This window comes from Equus quagga, chromosome 15 (assembly GCF_021613505.1).
Source record: "Equus quagga isolate Etosha38 chromosome 15, UCLA_HA_Equagga_1.0, whole genome shotgun sequence".
Lineage (NCBI taxonomy): Eukaryota > Metazoa > Chordata > Mammalia > Perissodactyla > Equidae > Equus > Equus quagga.
The window spans coordinates 58,307,832-58,332,456 of record NC_060281.1 but is presented as its reverse complement, the minus strand read 5'-3'; the positions used below and the strand labels follow the sequence as shown (position 1 = coordinate 58,332,456).

Here is a 24,625-nt window from a genome sequence, read left to right as displayed (position 1 = left end):
CACCCCAGGGCCAGGTACCAGACAGCTGGGGACAGTCCCTCCACTCCAGAGCCCACTGAAATTGTTCAAACTAGCCAATCCTAAGGCTGCTTTAGTCTGTTTTCCTGCGCCTCCCGTTTCTTCCCACAATAAAGGCTCTGGCTGATGCTTTCCTGCACTCCCTCTGCCTCCTGACCACTCAGGTGCTTCCCCAAGTGCCTCTGCCTGCCCGCCCTGCCTCCTGATTCTGGGGAACCCCGAGTAAAAACTTCTCCCTTCATGACAGTCATTTCCCTGTCTGCGTGTCTTACCATACCTGATCAGAGCAAATTCCCAGGTACATTTTTAAACATTCCTTCTTGAAACGCTTTCCTCTGGACTTAAGGCCCTCTCCTGGATTCCCTCCCACCTCTCTCTCCCTTCCACCTCCTGCTCCTCCTCCTCCAGATCTCTGGTAATCCTCAGCCTCTTCTCCTTCCTGTGTGCCCTCTCTTCTGAGGGTGATCCCACAGTCTCCCAGCTCTCAATACCGTCTACCTGCTGGTCACCCCCAGGACTGGCTCCTCTTCCCCGGGGAGAGCGCCCAGGAGTCAGGCTTGGCTCCTCCTCCCTTCTCACTCCACTTGCCATCTCACAGCAGGACTGTGGCTTGTTGGCTCTGCCTGTAACCTGCATCCTGGCTGTAGCTCCTTCTCGCTGTCTCTATTTCTACAGTCATTTCGGCTACCTTCCTCTCTTACTGGTTTACTGCCAAACAGAGCCTGGTGACTGTCTCCCTGCTGGCCCTCTTGCCCTCCTGCAGTCCGTTCTCCACTCAGCATCTGCAGTCATCTCTTGAAAAACATGATATATGCCACCCCTCCCCCATTGAAACCCTGCCACTGCTTCTCATTGCTGTAGAATAAAACCTCAGATAAACTGGCCCCTGCCTCCCTCTGCAGCCTCACCTACCCTTGCTTGTTTAGACTATTGTGTGTCAGATTCTCTGGTTTCTCAGGCTGAAAGCCATCTTAACTGACAAACAGATATGAGATCTTAGACTCTAGATCATAGGGCATGGAAAGAAGAGTCTATGAGAGAATGAAGGGTCAGAAATGACTAAAAAAAAGCCCAGGAAACAAAATATAACTGACGTGTATATATATCCAAAAGAATAATGAACTTTTTGAAAAAACAAGCCAAGAGACTTGCAAAGAAATAAAAATACCTTTGATTGTATTCTTAAAACAAAAATATGCTTAGTATCTAAAAGGACAAAAATTTTACACATGACGTTTTGGGGCTACAATGCAGTAAAATTAGCAATAACAAACAGAATTTTAAAGATGCTCAGCTCCTTAAAGATGTTAAAGTATTCTTTTAAACAAATTAATGCCTGGATCAGGGTCTAAATCTAAAATACGATGCCTATACATATATGTGCTTGCCATGTCATGCCTAGCTGTATGCCGTGATCGGGAAGGAGAGAGCTGTCCAACTCAGAAGCTCTGGAGTGACCAGGTTGTGTTCATCGGGACCCTATCACCGCCCCGGAGCCATTTAACATCCTCTCATTATAATTAGGAGCAGCAGGGAAAGCAGGGCGGAACCGAACCTATGGCAGACGCCTGGTCGTAAATCAGAGGCCTCCCTCCTGCCGACCCTCAGCTTGACCTCCCAGTCCTTTCCGGCACAGGGCTCCAGGCAGCCGCCACAAGTGGACCAGTGTTGGCGAACAAGGTCAGAACTGCCCTCCGAGAGCAGGTAGAGTGGAAGCTGGATCCCGCAGCTGCAGTGGGAAAAACTAATGGCCCCCCGAGAAGAATATATGATCCACTCCCTGAGAGAACGCGAATCCCGGAAGTCCTCCTGCTGAGAGCTCAGAGCAGAGGCTTCATTTCCCCTCTCCTGGGCTGTCCTCCCTCTGGCTGGCTGGAAATCAGGTAAGCACACAAACATGTTCAAAGTGGCAACTATGTGGCCTGTGTCAATACGTGGAAGTGTACAAATGGAGGAGTATTTTAAAAGCGGAACACTACACAATGTTTCATGTCAGTTATAACTCAATGAAGCTGGAAAAAAAGCAGAACACAACAGTCAGAGTCTGATTAAAGTTCTTGTCACATGTGTTCATAAACAAGTTTGGAAGAGAATTTGGGAATAGTTGAAATTCTTTATAAAGCTCATTCTTTTAGTTTGTTTAACTATATATGTTTAGAAGTAAATTGGCACATAAAGAATTTAAATCTTAGCTATCCAGAAACTTAAGGTATCTAGAATGAGGCATTTCTGCATAACTCTAATTTTACTGTAGTTTGAAAACTATTAATCCATAATGCACTTGATGAAATAAGATACATTTACAGAGAAATGAGCAATCACTATAATGATATATATGATTATTACTAATTGTATGACACTGTTGTGTATACTGTTACCTGTGTAATGGAACACCTGTAAAGAGGCGGGCGCTGCCAAAAGCACTTAGTATTCATTATTTCACGAGAACCCTCCCCGAGGTAGGTTTGAGTATCTTCACTTTAGAGGCTAATTAGTAAACAATACAGAGAATCAAATAATAAACTTTTTGAAATGGGAAAGACTCTCAAAAAATGCAATGTTGAATGAGAACTGCAAGTTACTAAAAGCATATATAGCTCATACATTTATAGAATTTTTAAAAACTTACAAAATTAAACTATATTATTTAGAGATACATATGTAGTGAAACTGTAATGAAAGTCAAAGGAATATTTTTTTCAACTTCAAATGAACGATTCTCTGAGGAGGGGAGGCCAAGGCTGTTTGGGCAGGGCTAGGCAGATGGCTTCAAAGGCTGCAGTGATAAAGTTTTATTTATTAAGCAGGTGACAGGTATAGGCTGTTTGTTTTATTTTTTTATACCATATGTTATTTTGTATGTATAAAATAGTTCATAATAATTTTTTAAAATTTTAAACAGCTTTATTGAGATACAATTGATATACCTACAATTTACTTATTTAAGTGTACAACTTAATGATTTTTAGTATATTAGCAGATATGGGCAACCAACACCACAGTCGATTTTAGAATATTTTCTTCGCCTCCAAAGGAAGCCTTTCCCTTTTAGCTATCTCCCTCCTGTCTTCCCTGCCCCCTCCCCCAGCCCAAAGCAACCATTAACCCACGTTGTGTCTCTATAGATTTGTCTTTTCTGGACAGTTCATATAAATGGAATCATATAATATTTAGACTTTTGTGACTGGCTTCTTTCACTTAGCATAATGTTTTCAAGTTTCATCCAAATTGTAACAGGGGTCAGCACGTTGTATGGCCTTTGTATGGCCAGCATAATAATTTTTAAAAAAAATCTTGAATGCTGATGCTTGAGGAAAAGGATCTTAAATAGAAGGAAATGATAAAGATTAAGATTTCTCTGAAGATCCTAAAGGATCTTAAACTGCTTCCAAGATCTCCAGAGGTGGGTGGCGCTGGTTCTCGTTCCAGAATGTGACTGACTGTTTCCAGAGCTGTGGAGTACCAAGCTGTGGGGTGAATTGTTGATTCCCAAGTGAATGTGAATGAGGCAGAGTGGAAGAAGAGTTATTTTATGAAGAAAGGGGATAAAAATCAATGAAAGATACAGCAGGAGGGGTGGGGAGGGAAGCGAGAGAGCTGCTTGAAGTCGAATTGACAGAGCTCTGAGCAGTGAAACACAGAGTCAAAGGTGGAATACCGCGTGGGTACAGACCTGAGGGGAAGAAGATGAAGAGGTGGGAACACTGCCTGAGATAAATCTCTGGATTCGCCAGCAGCTGGAGTCGTTGCCCTGGGACTGGGCAGTAGGGGAGGCTAATTCTCAGGCAGGAGTGGGCGTCCAGGTGGCGTCAGTGTACACACGGACATCTACAGCGCCAGGTGTGGCACTTACGTGTCTTTGGCCTTCATGCCCATTGGAAGCATTCATTTGTTCAATCAACAACTCCTTAATTAAGTGCCACTGTGTGCCAGACACTGTGCTGACCACCACCGTACTGTCTTCCTGTCCTGGCCTTCGAGGGACTTACCATCTCATAGGACAATATTTGTTATTGTCCATCTCCCCACAGCTCCTGGAGTGTATTCTGCATAGAATTGTTAATAATTGAAGAAATGAAGCTTTTTACATTTAGAGTTTTTTAAAAAATGCAACATCTGAGATCTAGAACTATGTGTCTTTGGCTTCTTTAAAGTTAACAATACAGACAAAATCGAAAATGAAAAGACTGATTTCACACTGATATCAATGGGAGTTTTTTCTTCCTTTTTTTCCTCACAAAGAGTATTCGTGTACTTAGGACCTTTAGATGTTTACAAAACGGGGACAGGAGAAAAAAATACATAATAAGAGACATGTGCTTTATCATTTCCTTGCGTTTCAAATTACTATAATGATTAATATATACATGGATTTATGGGTCTGGATTTCAGTGATATTTGTTTACAACTAAAACGTAGCTTTCGTCTCTTTTATTTCTGTTGAATTCTGTCATATTCCTGAGCAGCCATCAGAGCATTCTTACATCGGGGCTGGGTTTCTCTCCCTGAAAATGGTGTTTTTTGGAAAAGAAAAAGAAGGAAGTTGCCTTGAATCAGCTGAGCTTGGCCGTTGTGTTTGCATTCACTGAAGAGTTGTCTAGTGTCCTATGGAGTTCTGCTCCTTTCACAGATGGGCAGCCCTGTCTGCCCTGAATTCAGCATACACAGTCCCATTTCAACACCAGTGATGGCACGGGGACTGTCACAGTCTAATGCTTGGTGTGGACTAATTTGGGGGAATTTATTGGAATTGTTGGAAGTTATGTCCCTTTTTAGTAATACACATGCCCATGAAAATTAGATGCTATGTGACTCCAGACTCAATTCATTATGTCCTTTTTCCTGGCTGTGGACTGGAATTGGTATTTCTGATATTAGAAACTAAAAATGCTGGTAAGCCACAGCTAACCAAAATCCTTTGGTTTCTGAGAGCTTCAACTTATAATTACACCAGAGGAAGAGAATCTATGAAAAAATGAAAATATAGAGACCTGCAGCCAATCCTTGAGAAGATCTCTAAATAGTAAAGGTCTGGAGCCAAGGACAATGTCTTCACATTGCTTCTGCAGCCCCGGTGCAAGACAATGTTGAATCCTAGCATGATGTTGAAATGAATGTATAATTATTTTAATATTAAACTTTAAATGTAAGATTATATTGGGGTGAACATCTTTATTAAATCCTTTATTCACAAATGGAAACAATAAAATAACAAAATCTGGGGCCAGCCGGTGGCAGACCAGTTAAGTTCGCACATTCTGCTTCGGCGGCCTGGGGTTCGCCAGTTCGGATCCTGGGTGCACACCTACGCACCACTTGGCAAGCCATGCTGTGGCAGGCATCCCACATATAAAGTAGAGGAAGATGGGCACGGATGTTAGCTCAGAGCCAGTCTTCCTCAACAAAACGAGGAGGACTGGTGGCAGATGTTAGCTCAGGGCTAATCTTCCTCAAAAAAACAAAACAAAAGCAAATTCTTTTAAAATTTCAGGTTTTATAACCTTCCTGGACCCTGGTCTCTTGAAGAGGCAGCCTGAGCTTTGAAAAGGGAGGCAGTCCTCCAAGGCAGCGATGTCCAGTAGAAAGAGGATGTGAGCCACAGCTGTAGTTTTGAGTATTCTGGTAATCATCATGTTAAAGAAAATAAAAAGGAACAGGTGAAATTGATTGCAATAATATAATTTGTTTAACCCAATGTACTAAAATATTATTTTAATGTGTAATTCATATAAAATTATTAATGAAATATTTTACATTAATATTTTTGTACTAAATCTTCGAAATTCACTCTGTATTTTATGTGTCCAGCACATCTCAGTGCAGACCAGCCACATTCGGTGCTCAATGCCCACCCGTGCCAGTGGCTGCCACATGGCAAGTGCAGCTCTGAGGGCTCTGGTTCCCCCTGACCTCAGGGAGGTGAAGTGCCTGAACCCCGGTTCTCTGCCAGAGACCAGAGAACGCCCCCTTCGTACCAGCGTCTCTCCTCAGCCCCCAGGTGGGGAGAGAGGCAACAGGGGGGTGCACGCAGGAAGTTTCCAAACCACTGCTTCCCAGCTGCTGCTTGGCGTGGGCTCGTTCCCTCTTCCAGGGATCAGACAGCAGTGAAGGAGGCTAGGGCCCCAGGAAGAGGGAACCTGTGTCTTCAGATCTGTCCACAGCCTTGACCCCCAGAGTTCAGACTTGGAGGGAACAGATTAGAGGCAGACTTCTTAGTTTGCAGTCCGGCCTTGGGTCCTAGTGGTCAGATTCTAGATGTCTGTTTCCTCCCGTGTGGGGGGTACTGTGTGAGTTTAAGCACCAATCACGTGCATACATGTCTACATGTATTTCTCTATAAGTCAAGAGGTCCAACTTTTAATAAAGAGAAAAGGAAATCACCTATAGGGTGCCTACTGTGCGCCAAGTAACTTATAATTAATACAGCATTGAATCCTACCACCCTGTCTGCAATTGGTGTATTATTTAGCTATAGTTACATAACAGACCACCCCAATATTCATCTAGCTCGTGATTGGGCTGGTCAGCAGTTTAGGTTGGGCTCAGCTGGACCATTCTTCTGGTCTCAGCTGGGCTCCTTCATGTGTTTGTGGTCAGCTGCTGGTTAACTAGGGGGTAGTGCTTCTAGGAGGTGAGCTGGCTGTTGACTGGGCCCCTTGGTTCCCCTCCCCATGGTAGCTCATCCTCCAACAGGCTAACATGGGCTTGTTCTCATTGAGATGGCTGGGTTCTGAAAGAAAAAGCAGAAGCATCTAAGACCGTTTGAGCCTACACCTAAGTTGGCACACTGTCCTACCCACAGCATTCTGTTGGCAGCTAAGCCCAGCCACAATGCAAGGTTTCGAGGAACAGATTCTGCCTCTCGATGGAAGCAGCTATAAAACCACATTGCAAAGGGCATGGATGCAGAGGGTATGGAGAGTCGCTGCTGTTTTTGCAATCAGTATCATTACGCCTTTTCTTGCAAATCAGGTTTATATAACTGTTCCAACTCAATTAACTTGTCCAAAGTCCCACAAAGTGGGACTGGGCTGGGACTTGGTATCAGCTCTGCCTGGCTCCAGAGCCCGCCCACCTCCACCAGACCACACTCCTCCTGCAGCTTCCCTAAGCATCTGAGGTCCAGCGAGTGATGCTTCTGTGATAGAAGCAGGATTCTTTGAGATTTGCGTCTGTCTAGTCCTCTTCGCCATTGGGAATAATCCCCTCAAGAGAATGCTGAGGCATCTTGGAAAGACTTGGAATAATTTAGGGAAATGACAGAGGGCTGAATTTAGGAAATCAAGGCCCCAGAAATATAGTTTTCATTTCTAATCACAGGAGAAATTTGAAAACACGTATAATGCACTCCACATGTTTGCAAATTCTTTTCATCCCTTTTTGGTATTTGTAGGCTATTTGTGATTTTCAACACAGACTAAATCAAACTACTGTGCCTGAAACAACCTCTTAACTCTGAAAGCAAGTGACATAAAGATAGATCTGCTGGGAAGACATTTCCTCTTGCTGCAATTTAGCCAAATAACTCAGTGACCTTGACGTCATCCTTTGATTTTAACAGGGCATAGCTGTTTTCTAAGCCCCCGTAGCACATGTGGAAATCACTTACAGCGAATGCATCCCCAGCCCTGAATCAGTGGTTCTCGCCCCCGGCTGCATATTAGAATCACCTGGGGGGCTTTTAAAATTCCAGAAGCCCAAGTTGCAACACACCCATGAAATCTCAGTCCCTGGAGTGGGACCTGGGCATCAGGACTTTTTACAGCTCCTCCGGGGGATTACAGCGTGTGGCCAAGGCTGAAAACACTGCTTTAAACCAACAGTTTTTGGGGAACTAGTTGCAAATGGTTTATCAAGTAAATGCAGAACGTTTGCCGCTGAGCTGTAGCCTTTCGCTCTCTCCTACTTGCTGACCTTTGTGGGAACCAACCTCTGCTACTTGTTTTATTCCCGGTTCAACCCAGTTCCACAAGTACCGCGTGTGTACTACGTGCGAGACCCTGTGCTAGGTGCCATGGTCTGGGTGAGCATCGTTGGGACGGGAGGATTTTTCTGGAAAAAAATTGCATGATAAAAAATAAAAATCATGCCACCTACCAAATTGAGGCAAAAATTGACATTAGTTAACTACTTTGGAATATTAAAATCCATTGGATGATGCATGCATAAAGTGTTCCACTTTAAAACGGAACAAAACAAAATGCTGTTATTCTGAGATACTGAGTTAGGGTTTTTGTGTAGATATGTAGTATTCAAATTTTTATTGGCGTATAACATGCTTACAGAAATATACGCAGAGCTCACTCATGTAAAGCTCGAAGAGTTATTACAGAGTGAAAACACTGTGTAGCTAAGAGCTAGAACCTGCTTTTCTTGGGCCCCATGACAGGCGCTCTCTCCCTCTCTCCTCCGCAAAGGGAACCAATAGCCTAACGGCTGACACTGTGGGTCAATTTTGTCTCTTTACAAAAACATTTTATTGCAGAAAATTTTAAGCATATACAAAAAAAATGGTATAAATAGACCTGTCACTCAGCTTCGACAACTACTAATTATCTGCCATTTTTGTTTCATCTATACCTCAACCTATTACCCACCCCTCACTTTATTTTGTTGTTTTTATTTTTCATGAGGTAAGATATACATTGAAAGGCACAGATATTAACTGTAGAGTTTTGAGAAATAAATATGTCTATATAACCTTCACCCCTTTTAAGAGCAGAATATTCCCATCGCCCCCAGGAAATTCCCTCATCTTCCCCGGCATTTATTCCTCCCCCACAGGCAGCCAGTGTTCTGATTTTTTTCACCATAGTTCGTTTTGCCTGCAGTCATACAATAATGTGTTATGTGCAGCTTGTCTCACCCGGCAGCATGAGATTCATCACTGATGTGTGTTTCAGTAGTTTGTTCCTTTGTATTACTGAGTTCCGTTCTGTTGTATAAATATACTACAATTTGTTCATCCGTTTTCCTATTGATCGACGTTTGGGTTATTTTCTGGGTTTGGCTACTATGATTAAAGGGTCTATGAACATTCTTGAACAAATACTTTTTGTATTCTGTTTAATTCCCTTGTTAGCAGGTAAGCAACACTCTTTGTATCATTTTAGTGGTTGCCCCAGGGATTACAGTATGCGTCTTTAACATGTCACAGTCTGCTTAGCGTTAACAGTGCACTATTTTGACAAATGTAAGCTGTGAAAGCCTTGCTGCCCCACAGTGCCGTTTACCTCCTTCCACCCTTTGTGCTGTTGTTGCCATGCATTTGCACATGCTATAAATCCCGCAATACAATGTTATAATTTCTGCTTTAAATACTCATAGGTCTTTTAAAGACATTAAGAGAAGAAAGTTATTAATAAATGTTTGAAGGGAGATACTGCATGGGACCATGCAAATACACCATTTCTCCTTTATGTTTCACTCACAATTTGTACATTCGTGACTGAATCTTGCCTCCAGTAATTACTCCTGTGGTGCTTTAGTGATGACCTGATTCTCTGGGTAATAGTCCGATGCTGTCATTGTTTGTTCGTTGCTCACGCTGTTCTGGCTTGGGACACTGGGAGCCCTTTCAGCTTGGTTCCTTTTGACCTGTCTCATCCTTTTGGATTTTTTTTAAAAGCACTTGTTTACTTCCTGGCACTACAAGATGCTCTGGGCTCATCTTGTGTTTTCCACCCCTAGCCCTAGAATTAGCCATTTCACCAAGAAACCCTGGTTCCTTTTACTGGATAATGGTATTTAGAAACCAATATCTGAGTATTGTGTGCTCATTGCTACTGGGGTGTCACTGCTAGTCAGTCCTCAGCAGACAGAGTTTGGAAATGTATGCATGAATACAAACTCAAGTGTACACACATATCTCTATCTGAGTAGCTAGCTAATTAACTGGATATATTATTATAGACACAAGTTCATACTGATATTTTCAACTCCAATCCAGCACCACAGGGTTTGCTCTGGCATTCTCCCTTTGTTTACTTGTAACTTCTTTCACCTACAGTGAGAAACTGGGCTCTAATTGTCTACAGTATATTTACTAACATGTAAAGTAACTTCAGAATTGCTAACTGATACCCTTTGGAGAAACAAATGTACCAACTACAGTATAGTGTTTGTGGACATTTCTTTAGCTTTACAGTATCCAGTCAAAATCCTGTTTTCCAAAGTTACTTAGATTGGCAGCTTTCATCCCCACCGCCTTCAATATGGTTAGGTCACACATTGCAATATTAGATTCATTTGTCACTGTCTGCATTCTGTCAGAGTTCCCCCAACATCTTGAATGGTTTTTTAAAATTCGCATAGAGTAAAATTCACTCTTTGTGGTGTACAGTTCTGTGGGTTTTGACACTGTATAGGGTCATGTATCCACCTCCACAGTGCCACATAGAATTATTTCATCACCCCAAAACTTCTCTCATGCTGCCCCTTAGTCAATCTCCTCCCCCTCCTCATCCCTTGGCAAGCACTGATCACTTTGCATCCACATAATTTTGTCTTTTCTAGAATATCATATAAAATATAGCCCTTGGGGAATGACTTCCCTCATTTAAGATGCATCCATGTTCTTGTGTGAATCAATAGTTTGTTCCTTTTTGTTGCCAAGTAGTATTCTATTGTATGGATGCACTAGTTTGTTTCTCCATTCATCTTTTGAAGGACGTCTGGTTTATTTCCATCTTTTAGAAATTATGACTAAAGTGGCTATAAACATTCACACAGGTTTTTATTTAAACATTAGTTTTTAATTTACTTTAGTAAGTACATAGGAGTGGGATATCTGGGTCATATAATAAGTGTATGTTAAACTTTATAAAAAACTGCTAAGCTGTTTTCGAAAGTCACTGTACCATTTTGCATTTCCAGATCTAGTCACTCCAGATCCTCACCAGCACTTGGTATATACAATTTTATTTTTTAAGCCATTGTAATAGCTGTGTGGTATCTAATTGTGGCTTCTGCCTCATTTTTGGAGGAGAGTTCTGCTGAGTGAAAATAGAATTCTGTGTTGACATTTGACTTTCCTTTTTTCTTTCTTTTTTTTTTGGTGAGGAAGATTGGCCCTGAGCTAACATCTCTTGCCAATCTTTCTCCTTTATTGCTTAAGGAAAATTATCCCCAAGCTAAAATCTGTGCCAGTATTCCTCCATTTTGCATGTGGGACACCACCACAGCGTGCCTTGAGGAGCAGTGTCTGTGCCGAGAATCTGAACCCACAAACCATGGGCTGCTAAAGTGAAGCACACGAATTTAACCACTACACCACTGGGCCAGCCCCAACAAGCCCCAAACAAGGCTTTTTCCTCCTGCACTTTAAAGATCTCATTTCAGTGTCAGTTTGTCTCTGTCATTTTTGCTGATATATCATCCATCATTCATTTCCCCTTGATTGTAACGTGCTGTTCTTCTCTAGCTGCTTTCAAGATTTTCTTTCTGTCTTTGGATTTTTGCAGTTTGACTGTGATGTGCCTAGGTATAGTTTTATTTGCATTTTCTTTTGGAGTTTTTATTTTAACCTTTTTGGATCTAAAAATTTAGATTTTCTACCAAATTTTGGAAGTGTTCAGCTATGCATTATTGATTTACTTTTCTGCCTCATCTAATTTTTCTGTCTCTCTCTTCTCCTTCTGGGACTCAAGTATCCTACAGGTCTTTAAAGCTCTGTTCATTTTTCTTCAAACTTTTTTCACTATTTTCTTCAGGTTGGGTGATTTCTATTGCTCTGTCTTCAAGTTTCTCTATTCTACTGTTTTTATCTTTTTTTTTTTTTTTTTTAATGCTTTATCTCCCCAAATCCCCCTGGTACATAGTTTTATATCTTAGTTGCAGTTCCTTCTAGTTGTGGCACGTGGGACGCCGCCTCAACGTGGCCTGACAAGTGGTGCCATGTCCACGCCCAGGATCCGAACCAGTGAAACCCTGGGCTGCCACAGTGGAGCACATGAACTTAACCACTCGGCCACGGGGCCGGCCCCTCTATTCTACTGTTTTTAATGTACTGATGAGCCCAAAAGTAATTTTTTTTCATTTTATCATCATTCTACTTTGTTCTTTTTTATGATTTCCATTTCTCTGCTGAATTTCCACATCTGTTCATTCATTATGAGAATATTTTCTTTTCCCCCCCCCGAGCATGTTTATAATGGCTTCTTTCAAATCCTTGTCTGCTAATTGCAACATCTTGGGGAGAGTTTCTACTGCCTGCTTTTTGTCTTGTATATAGATTACATTTCCCTGTTTCTTCATACGTCTCATGATTTTTAAAGATTGCATTCTAGACACTGTTGATGATAGTTATGGAGACTCTGGATTCTGTTGTATTCCTTTAAAGAGTGTTATTTTTCTAGCAGGGAGTTAACGTAGGTAGACTCAAAACTCTCACCTGAAGAATCTCTTCAGTTCTTTTAGCTTCCAACTGCTGCTTTCACGCTGGGCCCCCCTTGGAGCTACCCTGCACATGCATGGTTCAAAAATCAGCCAGTTATTTGGGGGAAACTTACATACGTATTTTGGAATTTGCCCCTTGTGATTCCCTCTTTTCCAGAAATTCTCCCCTAACTTTGTAGCCGTTCTGCCAGCCCCAAAATGTATCCTCTGACACCACAAGAAAGACTGGTTTTTTGCTGCCTGCCTGGGCCGTGTACAGATTGTGAAGTGTTTCAAGGCAAAAAGACTCAAGCTTGCAAGTGACTCCTGTTCCAATTCCCATCATTCAAGGGTAGACTCCTCCCGCTCCTGCTTGCAAGTGTCTCCTGTTCCAATTCCCATCATTCAAGGGTAGACTCCCTCCCGCTCCTGCTTGCAAGTGTCTCCTGTTCCAATTCCCATCATTCAAGGGTAGACTCCTCCCGCTCCTGCTTGCAAGTGTCTCCTGTTCCAATTCCCATCATTCAAGGGTAGACTCCTCCCGCTCCTGCTTTTTGGAGAAATCAGGATGTGAATCTAGACATAGATATATGCATACATATATCCTATATGTACTACACATACACATTTCTTTTCTTTTTCTTTTTTAAAGATTGGCCCCTGAGCTAACAACTTTTGCCAATCTTTTTTTCTTTCTCTCTTTCTGCTTTTTCTCCCCAAATCCCCCCAGTACATAGTTGTATATTTTAGTTGTGCGTCCTTCTAATTGTGGCATGTGGGATGCTGCCTCAGCATGGCCTGACAAGTGGTGCCATGTCCGCACCCAGGATCCGAACCAGTGAAACCCTGGGTCGCTGAAGCGGAGCACATGAACTTAACCACTTGGCCACAGGGCCGGCCCCATAGATACATATTTCTATATGTATAAAAACACAACTGACTTTTATGTGTTCATTTTGTATCCTGCTAATCTGCTGAATTCATTTGTTAGTTCTAACAAGTTTTTTTGTGGAATCTTTAGGGTTTTCTACATATAAGATCATATCATCTGTGAACAGAGATAATTTACTTTTTCCTTTCCAGTTTGGATGCCTTTTATTTCTTTTTCTTACCTAACTGCTCTGGTTAGAAATTCCCATTCTATATTGAATGGTAGGGGTGAAAGTGGGCATTCTTGTCTTGTTCCTGATCTCAGAGGAAAGCTTTCAGTCTTTTATTATTGAGTATGAGATTAACTCTGGGTTTTTCAAGTATGGCTTTTATTAGGCTGAGGGAGTTTCTTTCTGTTTCTAGTTTGCTGAGTGTTTTTGTCATGAAAGGGTGTTGAATTTTGTCAAATGCCTTTTCTGAATCAATGGAGATTATCACATGGCTTTTTCCCTTCATTCTGATATTATAGCATATTGCATTGATGAATTTTTGTATGTTGGATCATTCCAAGAATAAAGCCCCCTTGGTCATGGTGTGTAGTCCTTTTAATGTGCCACTTCATTTGGATTGCTAGTATTTTGTTGAGGATTTTGGCATCAATATTCATCAGGGATATTGGTCTGTAGTTTTCTTTTCTTGTAGTGTCTGTGTTCCACTTTGGTATCAGGGTAATGCTGGCCTCATAGAATGAGATTGGAAGTATTCTCTCCTCTTCAGTTTTTTGGAAGAGTTCGAAAAGGATTGGTGTTCTATAAATGTTCAGTAGACTTCACCAGTGAAGCCATCAGGTCCAGGGCTTTTCTTTGCCAGGCAGCCTTTGATTACTGATTTAATCTCCTTAGTAGTTAGGAGTCTATTCAGATTTTTCATTTTTTCACAATATAGTCTTGGTAGGTTTTGTGTATCTAGGAATTTAACCATTTTATCTAGGTTGCCCAGTTGGTTGGTGTACAATTGTCCATAGTATGCTCTTATAGTTCTCTTTATTTCTGTAGAATTGGTAGTAATATCTCCATTTTCACTTCTGGTTTTAGTAAGTAGAGTTTTTTGTTTTCTTAGTTAAACTAGCTAAAGATTTGTCAATTTTGTTAATCTTTTCAAAGAACTAGCTTTTGGTTTCATTGATTTTCTCTTGTTTTTATAGTCTCTTTTTACTGATCTCTGCCCTAATTTTCATTATTTCCTCTACCAGCTTTGAGTTTAGTTTGTTCTTTTTCTAATTCCTGAAGTTGTAATGTTAGGTTATTGATTTGAGATCTTCCTTTTTAATGTAAGCAGTTATAGCTAAATGTCCCCCTTAGCACTGGTTTTGCTGTGTCTCATAAGCTTTGCTATATGGTGTTTTCATTTCCACAAGTCTCTACGTATTTTCCAATTTCCCTTGTGATTTCTTACTTCACCCATTTGTTGTTTCAGAGTGTGTTGTTTAATTTCCACAAATGTGTGAATTTTCTAGTTTTCTTTCTGTTATTGATTTCTAACTTCATCCTGTTGTGGTGAGAGAAGATACTATGTATGATATTTATCTTTTTTAATCTATTGAGCCTTAATTTGTGGCTTCACACTTGTGGTTTATCCTGAAGAATGTCCCAAGTGCACTTGAGAAGAATGTGTATTCTGTAGTTGTTGGGTAGAGTGTCTGTATATGCCTGTTATATGTGGTTGGTTTATTGTGTTGTTCATGTGCTCTTTTTCCTTACTCATTTTCTGTCTGTTTATTCTGTCCACTGTTGAGAGTGGAGTACTGAAGTCTCCAATTATTATTGTAGATCTGTCTATTTCTATCTTCAATACCATCAACTTTGGCTTCATATATTTGATTGGTCTGTTATTAGGTACATCAATATTTACATTGCTATATTTTATTGCTCTATTGATCCTTTTATTAATATTCTCTATTAATGTCCTGTTTCAATTTCACTGGTTTCTACTCTAATTTTATTATTTCTTTTTTCTATTTATTTTGGATTTAACTTGCTCTTCTTTTTCTAGTTTCCTAAGTTGAAAGCTTATATTGATTTTAGATCTTTCTTCTTTTCTAATGTATACATTCAATGCTATGAACTTCCCTTGAAGTGCTGCTTTTGCAGCATTCCACACTTTTTTTTTTGAGGAAGATTAGCCCTGAGCTAACTACTGCCAATACTCCTCTTTTTTCTGAGGAAGGCTGGCCCTGAGCTAACATCCGTGCCCATCTTCCTCTACTTTATATGTGGGATACCTGCCACAGCATGGTGTGCCAAGCGGTGCCATGTCCGCACCCGGGATCCGAATTGGTGAACCCCAGGCAGCCAGAGCAGAACGGGCGCACTTAACCGCTGCGCCACCGGGCTGGCCCCCGCATGGACACATTCTCAATGAGCCCAGATTTCTCAAAAATATTTTTAGGGCCCAACCCTGTGGCTGAGTGGTTAAGCTTGCGCACTCTGCTTCGGTGGCCCTGGGTTTCACTGGTTTGGATCCCAGGCGCAGACATGGCACTGCTGATCAGGCCATGCTGAGGCAGTATCCCACATAGCACAACCAGAAGGACCTATAGCTAGAATATATATCTAGTACTGGGGTGCTTTGGGGAGAAGAAGAAAAAAAGAAAGAAGACTGGCAACAGATGTTAGCTCAGGTGCCAATCTTCAAAAAATATATATATATTTTTAAATGTTTTATTTTAGATGGTAATCTTTAAAAACTTGAGATAAGTATATTCTGGATCTTCTAGATGACCTTTATTTTTATAACCAAGTTGTGTAATTTCTGTGCCCAGTATTACAATACGGAAAGCCAGAAAGCGAAATGTAAATTTCTTGGTGTTTCTTTACTAAGAGTCATAGATTCACCAAAAACCTGTAAGCCTCACTACCTGGTTGACTTGAAATAAGGCTTTGGATGAGGGCTTTAAGTCGCTCAGTGTTTTCTATATCAGTAAGCTGAATGACTTACCAAATCTTCATAATAATTGACTTTTTTTTTGTTTAGGTATAATTAACGTATAACATTATATTAGTTTCAAGTGTTCAACATAATTATTTGGTATTTGTATCTATTGCAAAATGATCCCTACAATAATCTAGTTAACATCTGTCACCATGCATAGTTACAAAATTTTTTTTTCCTGTGATGAGAATTTTTAAGACCTACTCTCTTAGCAACTTTCAAATATGCAATACAGTATTAACTATAGTTGCCATGGTGTACTACATTACATCTCCGTGACAGTATTTTTTTTAGATACAAGGATAGATTACCACAGTAAAAGTAAAATATGCATTTAGGACAGTCTAGTCCAGTCTTACAAATTTACTAGTATGATAGATATTTTCATTTCCTCTCATAATAGATGTGACATCCCGAGACTGACTCCAACACCATCCTGCCCTGAGGCGACCATGAAGCTGGCAGACGCCGACACTCCCTGTGAGTCGATCAGGGTCCAAGGCCGAACTCTCCGTCAGGCAACTGAACGCACGAGGGGCTTCCAGATGAATCTGGCTGCTGCTTCATTCCCCAGGGCCACAGGGGCTCAGACACATCTTCCTCTCAGTGACACTGCCCTGTGGTTCAGTAGCCCAGGGTGCTTACCTTTGCTGTTGGGGATTACAGTACCCTCTAAATTAGGGTGGGAGTGAGGAGGGGGTGTATCCGCTAATTACGTAGAGGAATGGTCAGGGGCCAAGGATGGGGAGAGACTCTGGTTGGGGAAGCAGAGTGTACAAACCGTGTGGAACACAGAAGCAGAGCTGGGCGACAGCTCGAAGGTGTAAATCCATGTCCCGTTCTAGATAAGGTGGCATTAAATGTGAGGGGAAATTGTTCAGGCACAGGCAAGCTTTGGCTTTTGGGCTCAGTGCTCTTTGGTTTGGGGAATGATGAGGCCGTCATCTGTTGGCCCTGATCCGGGGTTTGATGCTCTGGGTAAGAGGGTCCCCCTCCCAAGAATCCAGGCCTTTCCCAGTTCTAGAGGATGAGTGGTAAATGTCTAGCTACATTTGACGTGCTTTCCAGAAATCTGCTGCTGAGACCCCCCTGCCGGCAGCTTGCCCTCCCTGGTGCTGAGAGTGAGAAAAGGAAAGAGTCCCCCGTTCCTGGGCCTGTGCTTCCGGGGTTTTGATGGAACTGCTTTAAAGGAACTGCTTTGTGAGCTGCGATGACTTGGCTGCAGAAAAAGCACATCAGAGCTGGAGGTAGACAGTCTCTAACACTGGCATGGGGCCGGGTAACTCGGATGGACGCTGGCTGAGGCAATAATGAGTCCTTCGTCACGGAAACTGGCGACCACTCAGCGCTGTAGGGCCTGAGGTCTCATCATACATCACTGGGTTCATGAGAGTCTAAAATCAACCCAATAATTAAGATGTCCATTGTTTGTTGAGGGTTTCTTTTTCCTTTTAGGGGAAACGAGAGTGGAGGAGATGGAAAAGAAAGCAAGCTTAACGGATAAGGAGACCGTTAACTGTTACAAATAGCATCATGGCATTATTCGGACTCACAGCTTGCCTAAAGTTGCAGTTAAAGTGCCATTTTCAATGCCCAAATTGCTAATTTGGTTGCTTAAGTTCTTTCTTTTGTATTTTAATTAGAAAACTTCAGTTCAGGACTGTAGGACTTACTATCGCACCTCACTCCGCCCCGTGCCTACTTGTCATTGTTCCAAGAAAATGGGAAACCAGGTTGATGGAACATGTACTAAGTTCCATGAGAGCAGGGAGTGTCTGTCATGCTCACTGCTGTGCCCCAGGGCTCAGCACAGTGTCGGTGCATAGCTGGTTCTCAACAAACATCAACTGAATAAATACTACTTTCCATATGGCTTTGCTTCAGCTTCTAAAACAAAACAATACTAATAGCTTCTAAGTGACAGCCACTTCTGGTAAGCTTTATACCAGTTTTTCTTGCAGTGTTACATACTTATTTTTAAAGCGGCAACTTATTTATTTCGATTAAGAAAAACACATGAAAATAATATTTTGTGGGCCCACTTATTCAGTGTCCCAGTGATATCAGACATCCTTAATTTTCAAAGTATCATAGTAATTTCAAAGTATCATAAGTAATTCTGATAAAAGATCCACTGGCAATATGTTTAGACATTCCATCAATGAGATGTGTCTGTTAATCCTTGCAGGCTTAACCCAGACATTTAGAGCAGGTCAAAAGGAACAAGCCAAATAGGCAGCTCTTCTCAAAATCAGGGAGACGCTGTGCTTCGGAAACCTAGATCATAGAAGACTTTGAAAGGACCCTCCTTGGAATGATCCACCTGGCTTTCCAGACTTCAGCTTCTGCCTCTGTTGACTCAGAGAGGGGCTCCCCAGTGGTGTGACTGGCCCATCTCATGCCCTCAGTCCTTCTGAGAAAGCAGCAGTTCTTCTCACCCTCCTGGCTCAAGGAGTAGGTGCTGGCCCCAAGGGCAGCTCATTTACAGGGTGACCCCCATTTTAGGAGGTGGTCTGGTGAGAGCTCTCTGCCCAGCAGGAAGGACAGCAACTATCTGAAGCAATTGGATACTTTCTTTGTGGGGATTTGAATTCGAGACCTGTAGAGACCATCAGCACTTGCTTTTCTGGGCAGAAGCACAGGTAGGCAGAGAGCAGAGGGTAGAAGTGATGAGTCAGGACAAGCCATGACCAAGCAGAGGCTGGAGCAGCCCAGTCTCCAAACTGCAGCCCCAGCTCCTGGAGGAGCAAATGCCCAATCTCGAGGAGACAGCCGGTTATTGACTCACAGAGCTGCCGTCCAACACGGGACCCAGGGCTGGCCACAAATGCCCCTCCCTTCAGGCCCCACACAGCCTGGTGAGGCTGTTTCCATTCTTTCCCTTCCTGTCTCCTTAGCTAACCTGGAAGAGCCCAATTAACACGTGTAAATTAAGATCTCTCTGGTACTAAAATTCTAGAATTACACTGAGCACAGTAAAAACTCATTAAGGCAGGCCACTTGTTCCAAATTTCTAATTATCCCATTTGGACTAAGCTAAAGTTTATTCTGCTCAGCAAACTTTTATTATAGATAACTCAAAAAGAGAAGGTGCAGAGGAATTATTCAAAAGATTTCAAAGAACAAGCTATTAATTTGTTAATTTAAAACTATTTTATTATAAAATAGTTTAGTAGTTATTTATTATAATAATAGTTATTTATTAAAAATTTATGACCCCAGGAACTTCAATTGCATAGAATGGATAAATATTGTTAACCTTTATGCTTTTATTTTTCAACAAATATTTACTGATCCTCTCTGTGGGCCAGGTTCTGTGCTAAGCACTAGAACACAGAAACATAGACTCAATCAAATACAGCATGGTACTGTGTGTTTATTTTAAAAATAAAATAGAAGTGGGGCTGGCCCCGTGGCTGAGTGGTTAAGTTCGCGCGCTCCGCTGCAGGCAGCCCAGTGTTTCGTTGGTTCGAATCCTGGGCGCGGACATGGCACTGCTCATCAAACCACGCTGAGGCAGCGTCCCACATGCCACAACTAGGTGGACCCACAACGAAGAATATACAACTATGTAACGGCGGGGGGCTTTGGGGAGAAAAAGGAAAAAAATAAAATCTTTAAAAAAAAATAAAAAATAAAAAAATAAAATAGAAGTGCGAGGTAAAAATTACCTTGGACTGTTGGTTTTTGCTCCCCCATGTGCACAGGTGTGCATGTGCGTGCACACACATATCATATATATTTAATGGACCTTGCCCGCAAGCAGCTTAGAGACTGGCGGGGAGACAGACAAATATATGAACAATGACGCTGCCACGATGGGTGCTGAGATGGAGGTGTGCGCACGGTGTGCTAACAGGAGTGGAAGAGGAACGTCCCAGTCCCTCTAGGAGTGGGTCCAGAGAGGCTTCCTGGGGACAACTGGGGTTGAGGGTTAAGGATGAACCTAGGTGCCCAGGTGGAGAGGAGTGGGCACCCCAGGCAACTGCAAGTCGATCAGTGGGACCGGAGCCCACACGGCAGGAACAGCAGGGAGCGCAGTCACTTGTTATCTGCAGGAGTTATGTTCTGTGGACTTGCTGCAAACACTGAATTAGTGACACTGAACTATTGCTCGTAGGGGACACACAGGTTAGGTTCCTGGGAGCCTCCAGTCACAACATTTTTGTCAACCAAAACCCAATGTGTGTGATACAGGTTCGTTTACCAAGATCCGTGTAAAACAAGCCTGGCCCGTCAGCACGGCGCGCCTGCTGTGCCACACCACACCTTTCCTGCACAGCACTCACCAGCTGTTTCCAAAATCCTCCACAGCCTCCTGATCTGCAGAACCTTCCTCACCTGCAGGTTCAACGTTTTTCACAGCATTTCACCTTTTGAAATGTGCGAGTCAGCCAGCACTAGCTGAGAAGGGTTTAACGTTTACCTGGCTGTAAATCTCTTCGGGTTTTCTCACAACATTGCCCACTATGCTGTTTTTAATCAGTCGTCATCTCCTGAATCCGGAAATATAGCTGCTTTTCCATCTTCTCCATGGCTTCTCCACACACAACAGACATTGCTCTAGCACTTTCTGCAGTGGCCTCGCGTTCAGATTGGCGAATTTCCTCTTCCTTTTTCTGGATGTACTGTATGTTGATTCACTAACACTGAGCCCACGGCTGACAGTACTGTGACCCATTCCTGACCAAAGCGCAGCTAACACGCGTATTTTCTCCAGAAGGCACATCACAGCTTTCTCGCCTTTAGAAACACTAGCCAGCACTTCAGCACCTACGCTTTGAGGGCCACTTAAAGAGCAAAATCAACAACAAAAAGCGCAAAAATATGAAAAACGTGGCACTAAGTAGACGATGAAAAGGATACTTGCTACAGTACGAGAGCTGAAGTGGAAAGCAGAGCGTGCCCTTGTTCAGCCCTGGCTGGGAAGCGCATGTTCCGCGAGTCAGATTTCTGCCCCTCTCTGCTCCCGTCTGTGGATACCGGGAAAGCACCGCGAGTGTTGATTTGGGGTACAAATAAATGTTAGCATGTAGGCAAATTCACAAATACGAAATCCATGAATAAAGAAGATCGACTGTAACGCTAGAGAAGCAGATAGAGGCCTGTTGCTAAGTGCAAAGGCTGCTCTTGTCGCGAAAGCCGTCATTGCCACTGAAGAGTTTCAGGCAAGAGAGCGGCGTGATCTCTTTGTGGGGACAGCACTTTTTCTAAATGTATCGCGTGGCTTGCAGAGAGGAAGACTGGAGACCGGCTGGGAGACGGCTGTCCCTGAAGAAGGTGAGGGGGTGAATGAACTGCCAGGGGCACACGTTTGAGGAGGAGCTGACCTAAGAGCCGAGGGGAGGAAGGAGGACACCCCCCCCCCCCCCCCCCCCCCCCCCCCCCGGTTTCGGGCTTGGGCCTGGAGTGGTGTAGGGCAGTGGGGGAGAGCTCTAGCCTCGGAGTCAGAGATACTGAGTTTAAATCCGGACTCCACCACTCACCAGCTGTGTAGCCTTAGATGTGTTCCTGAACTTCGCTAAGCTTCAGTTTTTTCATCTCTAGCACACAGATTCTATGTGATGGGAAAGTAACGCCTCTCAGAGTTATTTGGAGATTTAAATAAGTGCTGGTGCTTTTCACTTAAATAAGGAAACTAGGAAAAGGACAGCATCTGGGCTGATGGAGGAGAGGAGTCCCGTTGGACACGGGAAGTTGGATGTGCCCGTGGATGTCCATGTACCAACATCCAGTAGCCATTTGATATGCTCCCCAGAGGCCAGGAGCAGAGAAGCCGGGGCAGAGACAGGCTGATCTGGGTGTCATTAGCAGGCAGGCAGCTGCTACAGCTAGGAGGGGCAGGCAGTTCCAGCATCAGAGGTCCAAGGATAAAGCCTGGGGGATTCCAACATTTAAGAAGAGCCTGGGAGGAAGACCAAGAGAAGGAGGCAGGACGAGGAGGAAGGGTAGGAGCACCAGGAGAGCGTGGATGATGACAGGCGGGTGAGGAAAGTCCAGGAGGGAGTGGGCGGAGTCAGTGCTCCGAGAGCATCAAGTGAGAGTCACAGAACTCTCGGGCTGGAGGGACCCAGGAGATCTTTGAGTCTAACGCCCTTATCTGTCCTGAGAAGAAATCGACATTCAAAGAGGAGAAGTGAGCTGTTTGAGGTCACACTGATTTCACAGCAAGATACCTAATTCCTAAGGAGAAATAAAATACATTCTTTAACAAATATTATAGATTCAAAATTGTTCCTCTTAAGTCACACTGGACTTTTCCCAATCTGATGAAATTAGTGAGATTGTATTGATGTATCAGAGCAACTGTTAACCTTCCATGTGCTAAGATGCTGTGTAGTCAATCTGTGCAATAAATCTTAAATCTATTTATAGTGTACATTTAAGAAATCATGCTCTAAAAAGTTTACAAACAACAAGAGTCATAACTCATGTTAAAAATTAGACATCAGGTCCAAAATGGAGTCACTTATGCTAAGCTCCACTTAATTGTGGTTTTGGCTCTCCCAGGAATGGACTCTTAAACCAGTCAATCAGGAATCACCTGGTCAGCACTAGGCAGGTAATCTGCCTGAGAGACTCCAGCCATCCCCTAAAGGAAGGTGACCTTGCAATAACCAGCCTGCATTTTGCCAGTGTAACTTCCCTGTCCCTGCTCCCTTCTGCCTATAAAAGTCTTTCATTCTGTACGGCTCCTTTGTATCTGCTAGACTGAATGCTGCCAGATTCCTGAATTGTTGAACACAGCAAGTAAGATCTCTAAAATTCACTCACTTGAATTTTGTGGGGTAAAAGCTTGTTTGTTTTGGTGAGGAAGATTGGCCCTGAGCTAACATATGTTGCCAATCTTCCTCTTTTTGCTTGAGGGAGATTGTCCGCTGAGCTAACATCTGTGTCAATCTTCCTCTATTCTGTATGTGGGACGCAGCCACAGCGTGGCTTGATGAGCAGTGCTAGGTCTGCGTCCAGGATCAAGACCCTGGGCCACCAAAGTGAAGCTCAAGAACTTAACCCCTGCGCCACCGGGCCAGCCCCTGAATTTTGTTTTTAACACTCATCAAACTGTATATTTTAATTTTAACATATGTAAATTATACTTTAAAAAAAACTGAGTTTTAAAACACAGAGCAAATAAAAAGTTTAGCTATTTAAACTAAAAAGTAATTATTTTCTAAGTTATTTTGTACACAAAGACCTAAGGGGTAGAAACATTTGAATGTTTGGAGCTTGATCCTTCTTATAGCTTTTAGGGAACCACTTATTACTCTTCTTGGTTTCCTTCACAACGAAACGGGAATAATATCATCTTGTAAGACTGCTCATGGTTTATTAATACATGTGAAATTCTTGAGTAAAAACATTAAATACTTGATATTTAATATCTGGTAAATACCATCTAACTACATTTATAAATAATAGCACTTTTACAGCCAAGTTGGAATTACAAATTATAGCCCATATACAAATATATGCATACATACATACACTAGTAGGAAAAGAAATCCACAATTATCAATGAACAAAGAAAATATCTTTCATATAAGATTATTTCAATTGATCAATATAATAAACAAATTCTGTGACTGACCATTTTTAACTTAATTGTTTAATGTCATTTGGGCCCTACCTAACTTATGTAAAATTGTATATGATGTAATAGCAGGAAACTAACAACTGCTGGCTTTTTTCCAGTTAATGAAGAGAACCAAATGAGGAAAATGTCCTGAAGATAAGCCATTTCATTTCCTCAAAACGTACTTCTGCTTCAGGAACCCAGGAGGACACAGTGATAGAGCTTTGCATTTCTAGAGGAAACATTCCTATAAATCAGGGTTGCTCAGTCTCAGCACTAGTGAGATTTGGGGAGCTTTGCTGTGGGGGGCCGACCTGTGCACCATAGGACATTTGGCAGCATCCCAGGCCCCTACGCAGTAGCTGCTCCCCTACCCCAGTTTGTGACAACCAAAACCATCTCCAGACATTGCCAAATGTCCCCTGGGGGGCAAATCGCCCCCGCTTGAGAACCACTCCTACAACAGCATTTCCGTGCCCAAGTGGGCCCACTTTTACGTGTACTGGGGACACAGGTCCATAGGTGACAGTGAGTCTTTGGTTCCAACCTGGCATTTCCCGCTAGTTGGGCAGATGCAGCGTCCTCCAGATGCTTGGACCTCTCTGCTCCCCCTCCAGGCAGAAGCAGAGGCGCGGCAGGGGCTGTCTGCACGGCACCTTGGAGGAGCTGTGGCTGTGGGCAAACCTCGTCTGCTCAAGTACTGCCCGGGCCCTCCGAGGACTCACGACTCACCTCCCTACCCTCTGCAGCCAGGGCAGCCTTTTGGTTTGTCCTCGCTTCTCCAAACTAATTATCTAA

At 42.8% G+C, this 24,625-nt stretch overlaps 1 protein-coding gene across 1 annotated transcript in view; it reads left to right on the top strand.

Annotated features, from left to right (window-relative positions):
* The window catches only part of LOC124227113 (uncharacterized), a 26,565-nt gene extending 1,940 nt beyond the window's left edge, over nucleotides 1-24,625 (top strand). The window contains exons 3-5 of the mRNA XM_046641005.1: nucleotides 1,655-1,901; nucleotides 16,658-16,891; nucleotides 24,445-24,625. Coding sequence (XP_046496961.1) covers nucleotides 1,655-1,901; nucleotides 16,658-16,891; nucleotides 24,445-24,625 — 662 coding nt within the window. The remainder of the gene's footprint in view (nucleotides 1-1,654; nucleotides 1,902-16,657; nucleotides 16,892-24,444) is intronic.